This window comes from Emydura macquarii, unplaced genomic scaffold, assembly GCF_026122565.2.
Source record: "Emydura macquarii macquarii isolate MOO-44397 ecotype Brisbane River unplaced genomic scaffold, CSIRO-AGI_Emac_v2 contig_212, whole genome shotgun sequence".
NCBI classification, from domain to species: Eukaryota; Metazoa; Chordata; order Testudines; family Chelidae; genus Emydura; species Emydura macquarii.
This window is the reverse complement of record NW_027130349.1, coordinates 4,725,838-4,745,941: the sequence shown is the minus strand read 5'-3', so window position 1 is coordinate 4,745,941 and position 20,104 is coordinate 4,725,838. Positions and strand designations below refer to the sequence as shown.

At 43.9% G+C, this 20,104-nt stretch overlaps 1 protein-coding gene across 4 annotated transcripts in view; it reads right to left on the bottom strand.

Moving 5' to 3' along the window:
- Positions 1–20,104, bottom strand: part of ANKRD29 (ankyrin repeat domain 29) — a 51,588-nt gene that overhangs the window by 22,198 nt on the left and 9,286 nt on the right. For 2 of the 4 annotated variants that reach the window (XM_067546572.1, XM_067546588.1), the window contains exons 2-3: positions 6,107–6,217; positions 3,448–3,546 (exon numbers count right to left, since the gene is read on the bottom strand). In XM_067546572.1, coding sequence (XP_067402673.1) covers positions 3,448–3,528 — 81 coding nt within the window. In that variant the 5' untranslated portion in view covers positions 3,529–3,546; positions 6,107–6,217. Of the gene's footprint in view, positions 1–3,447; positions 3,547–5,287; positions 5,485–6,106; positions 6,218–20,104 lie in introns of those variants that run through there. The other 2 variants (XM_067546598.1, XM_067546581.1) reach the window with 2 other exon arrangements.

The following is a 20,104-nucleotide window of genomic DNA, read 5'->3' as shown; positions in this document are numbered from 1 at the left end:
AGAAAGCCCAAAGTGAGGGAGGCATGAGTCTCTCTCTCTCTTTCTCGGGTAATGTTTGTATCCCAGCTCATTAAATCTACGGCTATTACCATTACCATGTCTACAGATGATATTTTACAGAATTTTCCTTCTCCTACCTCATCTTCCCTCTGTCCCTACCCCCCCACAATATATTTTTCCTTTAGAAAAATTCAGAGCCAGATTCTCCAATCCAGTCAGTCACCATAAACAGTGAAAAGTGGCTTTAAACAGGCTGGAACTAGACAGTGGAGAATTTTCCCTGTACAGGAGAACTCCTCACCACATCCTGCACCAGGTGCCACTCCATCCCTAGTGAAAGGGGAAGGAGGGAATGTATTGGGAGTGGAGTATAGATAAGAGCAGAGGGGATGTTGCACAGCAGAGCTCCCCTATACTTTATCTTCCACTGGTGCCAGATCCCCACCATTGGCGTAAGTTAGGCTGCACAGGAACAGTGCTCTATCCTGCACAGAGGCCAAGCAGGCCTGAATCAGGGAGCTGCAACCAGCTCCCACTGCTGAACTCAGCTCACATACAGCGACGAATGAAAGCCCAAGTATTTTCCATGTCTAGTTCTGTCACGAAAATACCAGTAAATCAAGGTGAGAATCTACCCTTTAAGATTTTAATTTCTGGGATACAAAAATTACCAGAGAATATATATTTTATTGTGACAGAATATACCCCTGTGTTCACACCCTGCACACTATTGTAATAATTTTTGTACAAGGCATGTCCTGTGAGGTATAATTTCCTTTAAAAACTCATAATTTGCTGATCAGTAATATCATGGCAAAATGCACATAGCAGCTTTATATCTGAAATTAGAAACATAAACTGAGACCATGACTAAAAATATGTTTTCCAGAGAAGTTTGGGGAGAGGCCAAACCAGTTATAAATGTAAACTGAAATCATGACTAAAAGTATGTTTTCCAGAGAAGTCTGGGGAGTGGCAGACCAGTTCCTCAAATACAATGGGTAAGCTGATGCCTCAGCCACATGTAAATGAGGCTGATGGACCATTACCTGCTAAGTGGTCATTCTTTAGCAGGAAAGGGATTGGGGCAAAAAAAATCTACATTTTAACAAAGGAACAGCATGGAGTTCCCTTCCATACAAACTGCCTGTCACCTTGTTCCCAGCTGGAAATGCTTCTCAAAGGGGGGACATGACTATAAAAAGGAAGGGCAGACACTCCATGACACCCCCCTCTCTCTTCCTGCCCAACACATTCATTGTATCTAAAGCAACAAAGGAAGCATTTGTTGGGCTCTGTGGTGAGGGGTCCTTACCTATATGATTTGGTCAGTCAGACTGCTGAAAGCATGTGGTGAGAAATTTTGCATGAATCTGACATAGTTTGTTAGATATTAGTGAGCCTGATCTTTATTTTTCTTGTAACCATTTCTGATTTTTATGCGTCATTACTTGTACTCACTTAAAATCTCTTTGTAGTTAATAAACTTGTTATACTGTTTTATCTAATCCAGTGTGTAAATTGAAGTGTCTGAAAAAACTATTAAAATAATAAAATGGCATATTGTTCCCTTAAAGGAATAACGGAGTTAAAATATTTTGTGTTGTCCAGGAAAGGGCTGGGCAGTACAAGGCATCCATTTCTGGGGGGGAATCTGGGACTGGGGTTGTGTTAGGATCCCCTGAAATACAACCAAGGCTGGTGAGAGCCAGACTGTAACCCACGTGTGGCTGGCAGGCTGCAGTTACACAGACTCTCAGGGTGTGGCTTGCATGCTGGAAGGCTGTTTTGTTAGCAGCCCAGGTGGGAGCTACTTCAGCAAGGCAGCGTAAGGCACCAAGGCTGCAGGGCAGGGGTGACACAGCTGCTCATTAGTCTGGATTGTACCCTGGTTATGTCATACTTATTTAGAATTTTTTATCAGGAGATCTCAAAGTACTTTACAAAGGAAAGGTTTGCATCATTATCCCCAGAGACTCTCACCTTCCTCACTTAGGGCTTTCTCATCTCATCTGGAGAGGTAGGAAAAAGAAAGCTACATGTGGAAATCCACTCCAGTGCAGAAGGCCTTTACAAGGCCCTATGTACCATTCAAGGGTCCAGTCTGGCAAATAAATCCACATGTATGAACCTTTCCTCCTATGTGGCATCCCACTGACTCCACTAGAACTGCAAGAGTACAAGTCTGAATATGTGGATTTATTTGCAAGATAAGGGCCTAAGTCTTTAATGCAGGGTTTAAACTTCAGCTAGTGTCCTCTACATTCCTGTCACCATAGGCACCCTGTGCACAAGGGTAAATTCTGCCTTTTGATGGGTTCTGTTTCTTTTCTGTTTCTTTATTTACTGCCTTGCTGTGTTAACACGTCCAAAGTGAATTCAGAAAAATCTGTTGTTCAGTATCTTTCCTGTCCTTTTGGTATTGCTTTTGGAGCAACTTGTACTTAAGTGCTTTGCTGGAATGGGACCATATAGAAAGGCTACCAGCGATTTACTATTCAAGCAATTTTATACAGGTTAAATCTATGCCAGAAAATTTATATCATTGACTATTACATTTGTTGAGGCAATAATTTCCAGATGTCAGCAGGGGATTTATGTCTCAGTTCCAGGTAACTAAGAGAGGTTAGAAATGTATACACTTATCATTACGGTGTAATAGTGCCATTATTTTGAGCTATCACTGTATTCTGCAGTCAGCCAATATTACTGCAAACTCTTGTTAAATTACTATTCTCTCAGGACCATTAGCCCACAGAGCAATTTTACTGCATGTCTAGACAGCTCACAAATAAGAATGACTATAGATGCTGCTACTGGAGGGATGTTCACAGAAGCCAACCATTGACTTTTTTTTAAAATTAGGAATGAAAAGACTTAAAGTTATAATTAATGTTCTACAAACAAACTGGAGGCAATTGTGTCCTGTCCTCACAAAGCAAAGTGATTTAGATGTGTGATAGAGTCTATTGCCACCAACTGAGACGAACATATTACAAAGCATACCGGGCCAGAATCATTCCTGGGGTAACTCTGCCAACTCCATTTTAATGGCTAGTCTCTATAATTTAATGGTAAGCAACCTCTCCTTATTAATCACATTCAGAAATCTGCATGTTACTGCATCAATAAATATAATGGTCAATGCATGCATGGAGTCAATAGGATTAAACTAAGGATGAAACTGGCTCACGCAAACTGGGTGCACTAGAAATTCTTGATGGATTATTTATAGGAGTAGCTCCCGCACCTCATTTTTCAATTTAAAATTCCAGAAAGCGGAATCCTTGATATTCTGAGAAGAAACTCCTGAATAAATACTGTTTGTACTTATATTGCACAGCAACTAACAAATAAGCAATTGGTAATTTTCCTCTATAGTTTCTATGACTCCAGCCAGTAATGGTCGCTTTTGCAATCCTTTTTTAAATGCAGAACTTTTCCTACCTCTCTCTGCAGATTGATATCTGCTCCTTGTAACACCAATTCCCGAACACATTCTATGTGGCCATAGTGAGAAGCTACCATCAGAGCTGTTGTGCCAAGCTGGGCATAAGGAAAAACAAATCAGTACTTTAGACTATTACCTCTAATAATGAATCAGACTGTCTAAAACAGACAGCAACTTCTCAGCATAACTGGGGGGACATTTATGATAACTGATTATAATTTTCCCCAAAGAACAAAAACTGTTTCCCCTCTCATTTCTTTTCATGTAATTGTGGGGCAACAAATTACATTTAAAAAAAAATACATTTAAAAATTTACCACTGAAAATACTTTGAAAAGTAAAGAATCAAATAAATAAATAAAAAAATAAAAGTAGTTACAGCAACAAAGATTCACACACTTGTCTTCAGTGCTAAGGCCCAGCCCTAGAACAAGCTGCCCCTGCACTGAGCCTACTGCAAGAGCATAGCTTAACAGTGTAGCCCAAACAGGATAGAAATACTCTGCAATGATCTCATGTTGTGGTCCTTATTAATAAATAATAATCAATAATATCTTTCACTTATATACAATTTTTTGTCAGGGAATCTCAAAGGGCTTTGCAAAGATTGATTAGCATCATTTTATAAGGGAGGAAACTGAGACACAGAAGTGATTGGTATTGCCCAGTGTCACAGCAAGTCACAGACAAAGACAGGAATAGGACTCCTTCTTTAACCACCAGGTCACACTGTCTCAAATGCTATGGTGATTGAAATTATATCAAATACACTTCCATATCCAGAAATCTGCATTGTGGGTGGAATTCACCCCCCATGCAAAGGACACCCCCACAAGATCAATGCGCCAGTTAAATCCAATTTAAGCCTAGCGGAATATGAGAGGGGTGTACGTATTATGCAGAGGCCATTTACATAGGGATGAAATTCACACACACACCCCACCCAGAAAAACGTATGTATTGACTGTGCTTGGGAATGTGTGACATTGATCGAGAGAGCGCATGGAGCCCACATCATGTTAAACTATTTTAGTCTAGAAAACTTTCCGTTATTAAAGTAAACGAAGGCCTAACTGAGCTAGCAAGCCAGATTCTTACAGTGCTTTGCATAAACCTTGATCAAAATTAAGCACCAATTTTGAAAAAAAAAATTTAACCAATAATAATTCTTATTCCTTCACACTCCATCTGTTTCCAGTTTGATTCTCACCCTAATCTCACCATCCTTCCACATGCAAAATTCTGCTCGGGAATGACACTGATCCCTAAAGTACAACATGGGAGATTCTGAAAGGCAAAAGCACAGTAAGGTGTCTAACTTTCACTTAGGACTTGTCTACACTATAGGTTATGTCGGTATAATTTATGTTGGTCAGGGGTGTGAATAAGTCACCCCCTTGAGCAACGTAAGTTACACCGACCTAAGCACCAGTCCGGACAGTGCTATGTCGACGGGAGAGCTTCTCCCACCAACATAGCTACCACTGCTAGGGGAGGTGGTTTTATTATGCCAACCAGACAGCTCTCTCCCATCGGCAAAGAGCGCCTTCACCAGACATGCTGCATCAATGGAGCTGCACCTCCATAGCGCTTCTAGTGTAGACTAGCCCTTAAAGTCAATGGGAGTTAAGTACCTAATGCCCTTTTGTGCCTTTGAAAATTTCCCCCTACACTTTTAATCTATATTCAAGGTAAGAGATGTTGGCTGGGTTTGTGTTATAGACCAGAAGTGGCACTAAAATCGTCCATTATGGCAGTGTCTCTCAACAGCTCACATTTTTAACTAAGCACAATGTATTAGTTCTATTTCAGTGACTTAACCTTGTTTTTTCCTACCTTTTAGGAAATCCAAGTACAGCCTACTCCTTGTTTGTATGTTCTGTGCAGAAGCAACAGGATATAGGGCATTTGTGATTTCACCCGATCTCTAATTTCACAGCCAATTCCCACTCATGGCAATGAAAGTTATGAACATCCATAGAGAAAAGAATCACATACATATTTGCAGGGTATTTGGGCGTATCTTCACTAGGAAATCTTATTAAGCCTGATTCTGCATTGCCCTGCACCTTATAAATCATTTATGTTAGTGCAAAGTGAGTGCAAGAAAGAGTAAAACAATAACATCTTGACTTGGTAGCATTTTACCTCAGTAGCACTTTACCTCCATTTTACACTGGTGTAAATGAGTATATACAGTGCAGAGCAATGAAGAATCAGGTTCACTCTTATTTAAACCTGATTGTGAGGAGTTGAGTTAGCTGCCAGGATGCTTATCAATAATGACCAGTCAGTCACAGTCAGTATCATGTCAGCTAACTCAGCTCCTCACAGTTGTATATAACCACAATAAGATTTCCCTGGGATGAGAAGCCCTTACTGTTAGGATTTGCTTTTTGAATTTCATTTCTATAATTAACAGATAGGTTTTGTGGTATTCACAAATTTCTAAACCCCATGCAAAACCTGCTTCTGATATAATTCAGCATGTTGATACAACTCAGCTTTGAAACTTGCTTTCATGGCAGCTGAAGATTTTAAATCTTGCTTAAACAACATAAGTCACTCAAATGACTTCAGTAAAGTCACTGCTGCCATAGAGGGCTGTGTAAAGTGATGTAAAGCATATGTTCTTGGCATGTATAGAGGGCCTACACTGTCTCTGCAGTCCACATCTATTCGCCCACTGTTCAACAACAGCTGAAGAAGAGCCAGGTTTCCTTTCCTTGCAGCCCAGAATGCAGCATTTGCGAGTGGTGTTTCCTTCTGTTAAGACAAAAAGGATTGAAATCTGTTTCAGAACAAGTACAAATATCATACGCTCTCAGTTCAACCAGCATGTGGTTCTTTTATAACCAGTTTGGGGCAAAAACGTTAATTTGCTTTGTCAGAGCAGTTCAGAGAGGTCAAGGTTTCTATCTTGTTTCAAATCTGTCCCATGTCAGTACAGACTGACAGTCATTATATTCTGCTGACTTTTGGTGGCCTAGGTACTGTGAGTTGGTAATCTCAGTCCAGTTCCCATTGAAAAGGAGTCCACATCACAAGTAAGTGTCACAAAGGGTGACAGCTGGTATCCATATTGACAGTCTCAGCAGAGAAGCCAAAGACCAAATCATCCTGAAGACTGAACCATACAACTCAATCAAATGTCCCATCGTGGGACTTCCTGGTTTTTTGTCAGTTTCCTGGCCACCTCCTTCCCTGTTACTTATAAGTCCCATGGCATGAAGCATTCTGGTCATGCAACTCCCATACTACTGGCTTTACTTCCTCCCCTTAATTAGCCCTCTGCGGCCAACTGTGGGCAGGGGGCTTGGAGCAGAGCAGAGCAAAGCAAACCTGGTGAGATGAGAGCTGCATGAGACATGCTACCATTCAAACAGAAGAGAGAGAAGAGATTAGCAAGAAAGGTGATAGGCAAAGAGCAGGGAAATAGGACAGGGAAAAGAGAGAAGAGAAAATACAGTGGATAAAAAGGGATGGAAAAGGGACAGTAAAAGGAGGGGGACAGAGAGAGGGGTGCAAAAGAGACAAAGAAAAGAGGAAGTGATATTGGAGTGAAGGAAAAGAAAAGAGAAGCAATGCAGGAAACATGATGACAACATATTGAATTACACCATATAGTGTATCCCACATTTCAGTGGTCTGTGTCAGAGGCACTCATTAAAGAACAAACTGAACTACCCTCAGGGCATGGTTGAACATTAGTTGGGAGAGGGTTTGTGCCTAGCCTGCAAAAGATATCCGTTTTCAGGACTGCCAACCTGGCACCTTAGGGGTTAACATTTCACTTAAAAACAAATTAACTGAAAGACTCCCAGTGATGTGTGTATTGAAGTCAGGCATGGTTACACTACAGCAAGTGGAATTGAAAATTTACAAAATCGACATGACTCGTTCTGCATCTTTCTTCACACTTGACGGTTTTAAAATGAGAAAAAGCTAATTTTCAAATATAAACCCCTCCCACAGACGCTTCAATATCATATTCCATCAGCATGGACTCAGCCTGCTTCTCATAATGACACCTGGCTCAGACAAATTCCCCAGTTTATCCTGGAATAAAATCTATGTTTCAAACGTTCTCTTCTGGACTCAGCTAGTGGGGCCTGACAGATATTCACATAAGGCACAGATTCTCTTGTGTGTGATATGTTTTTGAGATGATGCCCCTTAAATATGATGCTCTCGGAGAGCTCTAATAGCATTCATTAGATATGTAAGGCAACATCCTGGGTAAATATAATAGCAAAACAGGGATGCCACTAGATATAGTTCATACACCTGAACAGTTAAAGTACAATTAAACATCACTTTACAATAATGATCTCCCCGGGCTTCAATCATAGGAGCACAGTGTCTCAGTGACTTCCCCACGTCAAGGGCCAAATTATCTCTGCCCTGCATGGGGACAGTAAGGGGGAGAGGGTACAGACAACCCGTTAATTCCTGCCCACTGTAACAAACCCAAGCAGAAGGCAGCAAAGATGCTTGAGCACAAGCAATGACAGATTTGTGCTGCTGAGAGTTTTCAGTGCCACACAGAAGGGTGTTTAAACAGGAAAACACATCAGAGCTCAGATTCAGTTTTCTTTCCCTCACGAAATCCTGCAGACGCTGTCACTGGTATGTGTGTCCTATACCTGTCACACTCAGTGTATTTAATTAATTTAGTACTAGCTTGTAAAGGATCGGGAAGTCACACTGGCACTTCCCCTTGTGATCGGGTGCGGCACTGAAGGTGAGTCCCGCCTTGATTTCCCTCCATCCAGGATATAAACAAGTCCAGACCATCTTTGAGTATTAAAGACCATTTCCCCAGAGGGTGTTCGCATTATTTAACAGGAAGTCTTTAACAGAAAGCCTCACACCGGCACACACAACACCTTCCTATCTCAGCTTCCGAGCTGAGGAACTCAGTCTGTCTGTCAGTTGTCTTGAGTTCATCTCCACCCAGGTGCTTCACCTGGTTGCTCTTGCTTCAGGTCTCCTAATGCTGCCTGGGTGGAGTCTTCCTCTAACATCAGGTCCATGGAGATCTCTCAAGGGCCACTCCAAATAATAATGAGGTCCTTTGGGCTGTGTACCTACTGTGACTCTCCCACTAGGGTTCTCCCCTCTTCAGAAGCATCTCTTCCAGCCTGGCAGGCTCCACACAGAGCTCTCTGTTTACAGGATCCCCCTTTAGGGTCTTTGCTCTCAGAGTTTACCCTCTGCTCATCCAGGCTTCCTTCTCTAGGAGCACAGTATCTGTTTGGCTCAGGTTCCCTTGCTCAGGAGCACAGATTCTGCCTAGCTCAATCTCCCTCTCTTCCCTTTCCTTCCCTGCCCTGGGAGCATGGCATCCATCTAATTCAGGCTCTCTATTCTAGGACCACAGATTTTACCTGGTTCAGGCTCCCTGGGAGTTCCTCTCCTCAGGAATGTCCCTCTAACTGAGGTCCTTAGCCTTTTGGCATGCCCAGATACATTCCTGCCCAATTAATTGCCTCCAAATTACTCAGAGAGACAAGGTGAGTGAGGTAATATCTTTTATTTGACCAACTTCTATTGGTGAGAAAGACAAGCTTTTGAGCCACACAGAGCTCTTCTTCAGCTTGTCTCTCTCACCAACAGAAGTTGGTCCAACATTACCTCATCCACCTCATCTCTCTATTTCCTGGGATTGACATGGCTACCACTACACTGCTTCCAAATCACTCTGTGAGTTAACTACTCCCAGGTGAACCTGAGGTACCTCATTTCCCCATGGTAGAGTCTGTCAGAGGTAGGCTGAGCTCTAGTCTGGTCCCTTCAGAGGTCTATCTGTTGACTTGAGTGCGAGGAGCAAGATGGCTTCTGAGTCAGGAGAGCCTGCAGCTACTCTGCAGCATAAGGGTGGAGACCCAGGGGATTTGCAGGGAAGGTCTGATTCTCTCCTGCAAGGCTCTCATTCAAGGGAAGGAGAGAAAAAGGAAAAGAAGGAGGAAGAAGAAGAAGGGAGGAGGACAGAAGGAGGCTTTGGGAGGGGTTGCAGTAGTGCAAGGGCACAAAGAGGGGGTTATGGAGAGTAGTTTGGGACAGCCCAGAAGGGCTGGGCCAGAAGAGAAGAAGCCTGACTCTTGAGTCTGGGGGTGGGGAGAATGGCTTCTCTGGGGAGCCTGCCCCACCAATAGGAGTTCTTGCAACTAGTAAACCAGAAGATTTCTGAGAGCAGTAAGCAGGTTAGAGGACAGGGGAGGATGTTTGGGTTCAGGAGGGCCAATAGTTTGGAGAGGTTGGGGGAAAAGATCCAGGAGAAGACAAAGAGCTGTACAGCAGTAACAGCCACAAGGATTTGGGCAGGTTTCGTTGAGTATGGTGCAGATGGAGCAGGGAAAGCTATAGCAACAGAACCAGGTAGAGTTAGAGAGAGTGGGAAAAGGACAGGAGCATGAGCCGGGTCCCTCTCCACCCCCAATGGTGTAGATCAAGTCACGAGGTCTGGCAGTAGCAGCTGATGTGGATGATGGAGGAAGCAGCGGGTGTGACAGTGGCAGAGGAGACTGGTTTGCAGTGCCAGAGGAATGGCAGAGGCCTGGGATGCAGCAAGCAGTACCCCAGGTGCCCGATGAGTCACCAGTGACAAGGGGAAAGTCTAGTAAGGGGCAGGCGGTGAAGGCAGTCACTACTCATACAGATCTTGGATTGAGGGGTGAACCAAGGAGTGATGTGGATATAGAAATGGGGCAGGAGGCAGGAGTGGGATTAGAGAAGGTGGATCAAGTGGACAAACAGAGGATAATCTCCCTGACTGAGTCTCCCAAGTGAAAGGAGAGGATTATTAAAAAATTAAAGACTCAGGAAGACGGGGCTAACACAAGCAATTCTACTGCTTGGGCTTTCTGGGAGAGTGGAACAGCTGTAAAGATCAGTGTGGTATGAACACAGCAGCAGCAGAGCAAGGAACTGCCTACCTCTTCTCAGGAGCTGGGCCCCTAGCGCAGAAAAGGACAATGACAACTAAAGGGTTGCAATCAGATGCTGCATTTGCCACTAGTAAGTGAGGTGCTGTGCAGTCGGTGGTATCTTATGTAGAGGCCCTGAAGCGATCGAGAGGAAGGAATGGTGGCCAACAGTTAGGGCAGGAGGCCGAGTCTAGGAAGTGGGACGGGACAGAAACAAGGGATGGGGGGGGAAGGGAAGTGGTGTGCAGGGACAACTAATTGGAGATGGGCAAGGAGGTATGTGATCCGTTTGCGATACATTTCCTTAACAACACCAGTGCCAGAAAAGATCTCTTAATAGAGAAACTGACATTGAAAGGCATGAGGTTTGTGTCTTTGGACCTTGGAGTGGCAAGTCAGTTGCCAGGGTTGTGGGAGGTCGACCTCTGCTTTCGTAATAAAGCTCTGATGGAGAGTTTTTGGAAGCACTATGGGAAGGTACGAGGTAAACAGGTTTGGCAGTGCACGGTGGCCGTTTCTTTAACTGCTCTAGACACAAATAAAGTAACAGTTCTTTTTAGAAACAACACAGTTCCTTCTGAGTCGATTGAGGATTGGTTAAGGTGGGGAAAGAACAATTCTGGCAGGAGGAGAAAAGAGTTACAGCTGGCTGGGAATTTGGACAGGGGAATCGGTTTTTTTAGTTCAGTTGAGAAGGAGCTTAGTAGACAATCGATTAGTACACTCACTCAGTTTGGTGGAATTGTAGGTGACAGAGGTTCTGTTAACCATGTAGGGCAGCCACACACCTGTTAGAGGTGTGGGCCTGAAGAATGCCTTGCAAGCGGTTGCTCTAAGGTGCAACGTTTCAATGTTGGGAACAAGGCCATAGGGCAGCACTGTGCCCCAGAAGGGACAAATGCTCGCAATACGGGACTTGGGGGCACAGACAAGAGGGATGTATTTGGGGAGCCCAACTGGTCTGGGACCCTGGTTTGAAGCCAGGATCATCTGGGGTCTTGAGTTGGGAATCAGCTGTCTTGGTTGTGGTGGGGGAGTGCTTCGAGATGAAGAGCTCCAGTCTATTGAGGAGAGAATAGGTGGAGTTGTGAAGACAAAGCACACAGGGAAGGCTGAGGGGAGGGAAGGTTCTCAGAGCATAGTGGGGGAGACTGTGGATTGGCAGAGAACACTAGTTTTAAGCGGAGATAATGGATAATGAATAGTGTTCCCCTTTTTCCCTGGGGGCAGGCAACTCCATCTTCTGCTCTGGATGAGGGGCAGCTCCCAGGGGCCTCTATCATACAGGAGCTTTGAAGGGGCCTAAGGAGTGCTAGTGTATTGGGGGGGGGAGGGAGGCTAGCTTGGGTGAAGTGGATTCCCTAGGTCTGGGTGCCCCTGTTTGTCTTTCCTCTCATCTTCTTCCAGGACCTGTTCCCTTATCTATAGAGTTGGGCAACAAATTTTCCCCTCTGGCCAATTAGGCAGAGGAGATAAAGGTCCAGGAGACAGCCAGGGAGGCAGGGGCAAATAACAACCTTGTTGCAGCAATAGAGACTTTGGAGTCAGTGGTCGATGATGGGGTGGGAGCGAGAAATGTGGAGGTATTGGTGAGTCAGCAGGAGGAGAATGGAAAAGAGGATGAGAAGATGGATGATGGTCAGGGGAGCTGTGGGAACATCTGGCTTGGTCATTGCAGATCAGTCATGTCCTGCGGTGGAATAAGGCTGGACCTGGAGGAACTGCCCCCTGCCGACCTCCCCGACGAGCTGCCTGACCTACCATCCCTGGATGACATCAAGGGGTTCTACAACCTGCCTCTGGGCAACTACCCCAACAAGGTCGACTGGATGGTGGCACACCAGGTGCCCAAGGGAAAGGGGGCAGGAAGTAGCCTAGAAGAAGGGTCACCCAGTCCGGGGACTGGAGGGCCGGACAGTGAGTCACCGTGTTGCAGTTGGAACCCCGCTGACTCTGTTGGATACCCCTCTGCCACGGATAGTGACCTGGATTGGGATGCAGTGGAGTTGGGTGGGCCTAACCCTCCCCCTTCCCTGACCACCCAGGGAGCCTCTGGACTGTTTGCTGCCCCGTTGGGAGCCTCTGGACTGTTTGCTGCCCCGCCGAGGGCCTCTAGACTTTTGCTGCCCATTGGAGCTTGGGCTATTGCCTTTGGGCTGCCCTGCCTGAGCCCGGAGACTGTTTCCCTGCCCCGGGCTGGGCCAACCTCTGCTGGAGCAGGGTAGGGAGTGGGTGTGGCCTCTCTCCGAAACTGACAATGAGGGATGGCCACCCGCTCTACAGGGAGATATTCCAGAGACCCTGAGGAGATGCTGGATGTGATCCAGGTTTATTACGCCAAGTTATTTGAGGGAGAAAAGCAGTACCAGCAGACATCAGTTACAGAGAGATGGGAGAGGGTGGGCAGCATTCTTGAACTCTGTAGCAGTCCCCAAAGTTAAGTAGCACAGGCAGAAGGTTTGTGCACCCATAGTCAGTGTGAGGAAGTTTTGGAAGCTATTCAAGCTTTAAAGAAAGGGGTGTCCACAGGCAGAGATGGGCTGACAAGTGAATTGTATCAAACTTTCCCAGTGTTTTTTGCTCAGGTGTTGACAGCTGTGTGTAATCGAGCCCTGGGTAGGAGAGAGTTGGAGAGATCATTTAATGAGGAGCTTTTTTTTTTTGATCCTGCTGAGCAAAGTTGGGGGGACAGGTTCCTGTTAGAAAACTGGAGACCACTCACCCTCTTGAATACCCTCTTGAATACAGATTATAAAATCACAGCAAAGGTGCTTGATAATTTGTCTCCAACATTGATCCACCCAGCCCAGGCCAGTGCAGTCAAGAGTAGGAGCAGAAGGTGCCTGGCAAGGGTACATTTATTCCCTGGATCAAAACAAGGCTTCTGATTGAGTATGGCATGAATATCTGTGGGATGTGCTACGGCACTATGGGATTCTGAGTACCTTCCCCTCTTGGCTGCAGAGGTACAAGGGGGCAGTCAGCCATTTGGTTAATGGCTATCCTGCTGAGTTCTGGGGTGAGGCAGTGCTTTCCTTTGAGCCCATTGTGCTATGTACTCTGGGTGGACCCCTAATTAGACTGTTGGAAGTGGATGGTGGTGTGGGGGGCAGGACCATGTCAGTTTACCTCAGGTTGTAGCTTTTGCAGATGATATCGGTCATGGTCACAAACCATGAGCAGAACGACAGGCTGGTGACTTACTTCCAGTGGTCTGAGCAAATGTCAGGGGCCAAGTTAAATCTGACATAGAGTCAGGCATTATAGATGGGGGTGTGGGGAACAAGTGTGGCAGTGGTCTAGCATTCCCCCCCTTTGGAAGGACTGTAGAGTAGACAGCAGGAAGATGTATTGAAGATCTTGGGGGGTAGAGTTCTCCTTGGAGGGAGTGACTCCGAAACAGAATTGGGAAAGGGCCCTGGAAAGGGGGTGTGTGGGAGGGTGGAACAACGGAGGAGCTGACATGCACCCTCCATATTCTACAGAGTGCGAATGACACATCAGTGCCTGCTTCTGTTCCTCCTTCCCTTGGCCAGAGTGTATGTGCTGCCCCCAGCACAGTTGATGGGGCTGTTTTTTCTCTTCCTGTGGAGATGGAGGACATCCATTCATTAAGAGGTCTTTGATCTGTCAAGAGGTGGAACATCGAGGCTTCAAGATGACACCAAAGGTGATTTTTAGAACTTTGAATTTGCATTTTTAACCACAAAGGATGCGGCAGGTCCTGAGTAACCATCAGACTCACACTCAGAGTACGGTTCCAGTGCCACCAGCAGAAGGGTTGATGGGCACTACTGCAGGAGTGGTGGAAGAGGAAGCTTGTGAAGCCATGGCAAAGATGCAGAAGTCACATGAATAGGGAGAACCAGCTCCCTGAATCCCTTTTTGGAGTGCTCCGGTTCTCACAGAAATGGGGGATAGGCTGGGAGGAGGTGAGGAGAGGACAGACCAGACAGGGGAAGTATCAGCAAGTATTGGAGGCTCAGATACATGAGCCCTTGCAGTTGGCCGGTTGCCCAGATGATACAGTCATTTCAGGTGCTTTGAGACTTCTATGGTCCCAGAGATACATATAAAGGGATGGCCTGGACTCTTTGCCATGGTAAAGTGATTGTGTGGAAAGCATGGAAAAATCTTGCAAAAACAAGACCAGGTGTGTCCCAGGCAACAGCTGTGTTCAGGGGTGGGGGTCCACAAGACTCTGGAGCATCTGTTGGAGGAATGCCCCTGAGCTCAGAAGGTGCGTGAGGGATTAGCAAGGGTGCTGAAAGTGCCAGTTATTTAAGGGCAAGATAGAGTCCTATGGGGATTTTCTGGGCTGGTGTATCAGCAGTGTGGTCCTATGTATGTTCCTCTGGAAGGCAAGGTATGAGGTGGTGTTTCAGAAGAACGCTCTAACGTGGGTGTCCCTGAAGGAGTTGGTGCACACAATCCAGAAGCAGCTGGGGTATTGAGACATGTGGAGAGGAAGCGTGGCCTGGCGAAGGAGAGGAAATGGTGGCTGGAGGCACATGCAAGTTTAATATGGGTTGGGCATCTCTCCACTATGGGGCAGTGGAGCATAGTGCATAGGCCCAGAGGCCTTCAGGAATAAGTTTGGGGCAAAATTGTGAAAGAATAAAAGGATGTTGGAATGTTTTTTAGCTAATAATATGGTAGGAATTAGAAAGCTTATTGTATGGGGCGGGGGAAATTATGTTGGACCAAAAGTATGGTTCATTGATTAGTATGTCAGTGGTATGGAGTATCAGTATTATGTCATGACTGTGAGGATTTTGCTATTGCTGTACATTGTGATTGTTTTCCCTTGTCTTTCTCTGTCTTGTTTTCCATGGAGAGACTCATTTCTCTGTATCAAGGAGCTGTGATTGTGTCCACATTTTGGAAAGACACCGGAAGCAGAATTTTCAGCATACGTAATGGACTCTTTATGGAGGGATGCAGCACCTGTTATGGGATTGAGCAAGAACTGGTCACGGATGATTTCTGCTTAGATTAGACTTTAGACATCAAATGTACTTGGTGGATGGGTCAAGTCCTTAGTGTTGAGGATCTCCTGTCAAGAGAATATCAGATGCTGGAAGGAAGAAGAGATTTGTGTTGTCTTGCATGAGTATGGTCTCTGTTTTTGACTTTTATATATTGATGTTTTTGATGTTTCTGTTATGTTGTCTTGATGTTGTTTTGATGGTTGGAGTGTTTAATAAAAGATCTCAGTGGGCCAGCTACCCTCTGACATAGCTATTTTTATAGCTATTAGAAACTAGGATAATTGGCAACTGCATGAGAAGTTTCAACCATTTCATAAATCACAAGACACTTCATAAAGTGGCTTGAACTTTCACATACCAAGAGATAGATGTCAGGAGGCAGGGAAGGAGCAATAGGCTAGATTTTCTGATCTCAGTTACCATGGACTAACTCCAGATTGACACCAGTGAAGCTAGGATCCGCGTCTGCCCAAAACTAAGTGTCCCAGCCTGCCCTGCTAGCTGTTGGTGAAGAGTGATGGTCTATCTATTCTTACGACACTCATGCCGTTGGACAATTTTACGTAAATCCAGACAGGTGACCTACATAATCAGTTGATCCATCATGCCTGCCTCTCTCCCACTTACTAAACAGAGGAAGATGTCAAGTTAGTTTTTAGAACACTATTGTTATGATGTTTATGGAATTGCAAAAGGCTGGATCTGATATTTTGTCCAGAAGGTGATGAGGTTTGTAGTCATTCTCAGCAATTCTGGAAGGGAGTTCAGGCAGTGTTGATGGACAATACTCCTTGGATTAGTTTTATCATCTTGCTCTGACCCTAAATGTTTTGAAAGACTTGGGGTGCTTGAAATATATGCTTGTTATAGGGAAGGCTTTCTTTCACTGCCATAGTCTGCTAACCACTCACAATGGCGACTCTAGAACTGGGCCTTTATGAATTAGCTAGGCAGGAATTCTGCTTCAGAGACTCAGCAGAAGGAAGTAGAGAGCCTTACTCTCTGTACATTTACAATTATATAAATAAAGAATAACCAATAAAATCAAAGGAGTTGCGCCAGTGTAAAAGGAGAATTAAGGACATAGCCTTTAACCTAGTGGTTCATGAAATTCCTCATTCCTTCTGCCTGTTAATCATTTCCCTTGCCTTGTTAAGGATAAATCCTGCACTAACCCTCCAGCAAAAGTTTCCCCATATTTTCTGAATCAAATCCAAGCCACGGTAGTGTTGTCAGATTTACCAAGGAAATCAATCTGGCTTTTCAAAGCACTGCTTCCCAGCGCCAGGTTGGAGCTGCCATGTTAGCAATGTGCTTTCCTCTCCTCGCGCTGTATAACCAGATATTCCTTATAAAAGCTAATTATGTGATATACCTAGAGCATCAATCAACTATGTAACAATCAGATGAGAAAAAAAAACCTTTGCTATTTTATGTTCTAAACTGAATGCTTGAATCATCTCTGTACATTCCAATCTGGCCAGCATACAGGACATGAATCCTCTAGAAATACCATCTGCATACCAACTGCATACCACCAAGTTAAAAACAAAGATTCTGTACATCTATTTTTTTTGTTTTCATTTTCAGATTATAAGGCTATAGTAACTTTAGAGCAATTTGGGGTTACTGACCAGTTGTTTTTAATGAACTCCTGCCCACTGATCTTTAATCTCCAAGAAATGCTGCAAACCTTGATCATTATTGCTCAGTTCCTGACTCAGTCCTATCTTTATCATTATTATTTTATTTATTTGTATTACCATAGCATCTGGAACCCCAGTTTAAGTACCAGGATTCTGTTGTGCTAGGTGCTGTAAAAAAATATCTGACCTGAACAATTGGATTGTGGGGTTTTTTTTAGTACTACCAATTTACAAGAGATGTTAGATAAAACTGATATATTTATAAAGCTAGTTAAGCCCTAGATAAAGGATCTTTAAAGTATACAACTAAAAAACAATAAAACATTGACAATTGTGACATAGCCTATAATAATGTTTTAAAAAGTTATTAGCTGATAGTTTTGGTGAAAATGTGGCTTACTTATTTCAGTGTGCCTTGTTCTGGCACCAGGATATGATTTGATCTTCACTTCATCAAGATGTTTTAAAGCATTATTCTAAACTATGGCAGTGCTGTTATATGTGATTGGAAATACTTTCAGTAAACTTTAAAGGCAATATGCTGGTACTGTATAAATTTTAAACTGGCACCCATCATAAGAAACTATTCAAAAATGCTGAAGAGAAAACACATGGATATTTTCTAGATCAGACTGGTCCATCTCTGGATGGTAGTACATGGAAAAAGTAAATTGATGTAATTTTACATTAGCTTAGTGGTATATTAATTGACTTGCTGCTAGCTAGAAGAAAAATAATACTTTTTACATTCTATGTCTCCCAGGTTCAATTCCCTGCTCTATCTCTGACTTGCTACGTGTCATGAGAAGAGACAGATGGGATGATAGCTGCAGAGTGAGGATGCGTTTATTATGGATAATGGAAACAACAGTGTTCTTGAAGATGGAGAGAAAGTGCCAGAGGTGAGAGAGGTTGAAGATAAGAGAGAGGGAGAAGATTAGAAAGGGATCTAACCAAACTGGGCCTGATTCAATGCCCAAAGAAGTCAATGGAAAATTTCCTTTTTCCTTCAATAGACTCTGGATCAGGCACACTAGAAGCTAGGCAGGGGTTTGGCTGAGGGATTCGAGAAGTAGAGCTGGAGACTTGGATCAAGGAGGATACAATGAAAGGTGGGAGTGGGAAGAAGGGAGTGGAGGACTTTGTTGGTTATTGTCAATATAACCTTTAAATACATAAGATCCCGAGAAGAGAGGAAGGTGGTAGACAGAGATGCAGAAGAGGGCTTAAGTATGCACAAGTGCAGAGGAGCTGCTAGGAGAAGAGATGACAGTCATTTGGAATATTATATGGAAGAGAAAATCAAAATCATGGGTAATTCATAGGTGGAGACAGAAGAGAAGATGAGAGAGAGAGACAGATAACAGCCAACGGGGAGAGAAGGCATTGCAACCTTCCGGGCAGGAAATGGGAGAAAGAGAGAACATCATAAAAGAAGGCAGCCACAGACAAAGAGCTGAAAGAGATAGCCAGGGAGGGTGAGGGTGCAGAGATGGAATTTGCAAGAGTTATACAAGTCAGGCAGCGAGCTAGTTAAAGTAAAAGTTCCAGAGGAAGCAGGAAGAGAGAAGTAGGGCATGAGAAAGGAGAGAGGCAGCTGACAGGAGAAGGTTAGAGGGGCAGGGCAGGAGGCAGGGCTGACTGAGGCAGGAGTATGTAGGTACACAGGGCTGACATTATGTAGAATAGCTGTTACCAGCATCTGGGAGGCGGGGGTGAGATGAATATCTGTGAGACTTGAAAGGAGGAGATGAGATAGCAGAAGGATAAGAAGAATTAATGGAAACAGAGAAGAGAGAGGTAAGATGGCGAGGGGTTGTGAGGACAACAGAAGGCTGAAAGGAGCTGTCCATGGAGTTTTCAACTGTGAGAATAAGAGTGAAGAGCATTGTGAGAAGACATATGCTCTGCAGGGTAAGACTTGTGTCTTCTTCTGTGTTTCGAACCCAGCACACAGTGGAGCTGCAGAAAGGCAGTACAGAAGAAAGGGCGGGTGCTGCAGTTAGTGGGGAGAGTAGAAGACAATGGAGCAAAGAGAGGGATTTACAGGAATCTGAGGGGAAATGACATCAAACAATCAATCAAAGCAATGAACTGGCACTGAGCTGGCAATCAGTAGGTGAAGACTAGGTAAATTAAATGAAAATTGCATAGCTGGTGAGGGGCTATATCTCCAAAGTAAATGTTTTCCAATATTATCTATAAATTGCTTCTTGCTTTCCTCCCTTCTTATTGGCCCTTCTTAATCTCCTTTTTGGATCTATGGTTTTCTTTTATGAGATCAGGTATAATGGACAGATCTTGCAATCCTTCCTCATGCATGTTCCCATTAGATTGACTCATGTGAACAAGGCCTATCCAGGTTTTTAAATATAAACGTTCCTCTGGGATATAGAAACCTAACTGAATCATTGTTTTCCCATTGTTCACAAAAATTAAACTGACTAGAAACAGGAAATGAGACTAACCAGTCTGAAGATTGTAAACAAATGACACAGATGGGAAAAAAGTAAATTCAGTTTTTAAAATGATCTGTTTTAAAATTCAATAACAGGTAAGGGTTTTAAGATTACAAATGATATATACACAATATACATGTATATATTCTGACTATCCTAAAGCAAATGTATAGATTAACATAGTGCTACAGTTTATATATTAAATATTAAGTGACTACATTTAATTTCTCAACAAAATGTTTCCTTAACATGAAAATGAAAAGATTTATGTATCCCATAAACCTACAGTGTTACTTCTTGTTTCCCTGGAGGTCAAGCAATCCTGGTTTTTCTATAAGCAAATACTATGGAGAGTTTCACAAAGAGATGGGCTTTTGTGACAATGTATAAAACAACTAAAGAGAGAGAATGTAAAATGGATCTAACAGCTTACAGATTTGTAGGTGGAAAAATCTAAAGTTTGTTTCTGTATTATGCCCCCTTTCTTGTGCTCTGTATTAAGTATAGCTGCTCCCCTGGACGCTCCACTACCCCTAACAATTTGCACCCACAGTGTGCAGTTATCCCATAATAAACTTAACCTCACAATGACTCACCAAGATCCAGGTAGATATAGACTTTAACCAGC